Raw genomic sequence first — 553 nt, forward strand, 5'->3', positions numbered from 1 at the left:
GAAACAGGGGACGAGGTGCTGGAGCGTATTAGAAAGGCAGCGGATGCAAAAGAAGGTTGGGTCAGGGTGGAAAAGGTCAGGAAAGCAAGGGATAGGAAGATAATTATAGGATTCGGATCTAAGGAAGAAAGAGAAAAGATGAAAGAAAGATTTAGGAACACGGCAGCCGAGCTCAGTGTCGAAGAAGTCAGGAACAAAGACCCGATGCTGCTCCTCAGAGATGTTCTAAACATAAATACAGACGAGGACATAGAGAAAGCACTGAAGAACCAGAATAAGGGTATTTTTGATCCCACCGACGAGGACAACAGGATTGTGATAAAATATAGAAAAAAGACAAGGAATCCCCATACTAGCCATGTCGTCATTGCGGTGTCTCCGAGGATCTGGCAGAAAGCAATAGACAAAGGTTATGCTCATATCGATCTGCAACGAATTAGGATCGAAGACCAGACGCCGTTGATACAATGTACACGATGTCTGGGCTTCGGACATAGTAAGCGATTCTGCACCGACCCGTCCGATATGTGTAGCCATTGCGGAGGCCCGCATC

General features: G+C 46.5%; 1 protein-coding gene across 1 annotated transcript; it reads left to right on the forward strand.

Annotated features, from left to right (window-relative positions):
- Positions 1 to 3: 3 nt before the first annotated feature.
- Positions 4 to 549, forward strand: LOC106103445 (the record flags this gene model as incomplete). The annotated part of the gene is made up of 1 exon (XM_013283224.1): positions 4 to 549. A coding segment is annotated over one exon (546 nt), but the record flags the coding sequence as incomplete, so codon positions are not given.
- Between the last annotated feature and the right edge of the window lie 4 nt (positions 550 to 553).

The sequence above is a fragment of the Papilio polytes genome, unplaced genomic scaffold (genome assembly GCF_000836215.1).
Source record: "Papilio polytes unplaced genomic scaffold, Ppol_1.0 DF823733.1, whole genome shotgun sequence".
Taxonomy (NCBI): Eukaryota; Metazoa; Arthropoda; class Insecta; order Lepidoptera; family Papilionidae; genus Papilio; species Papilio polytes.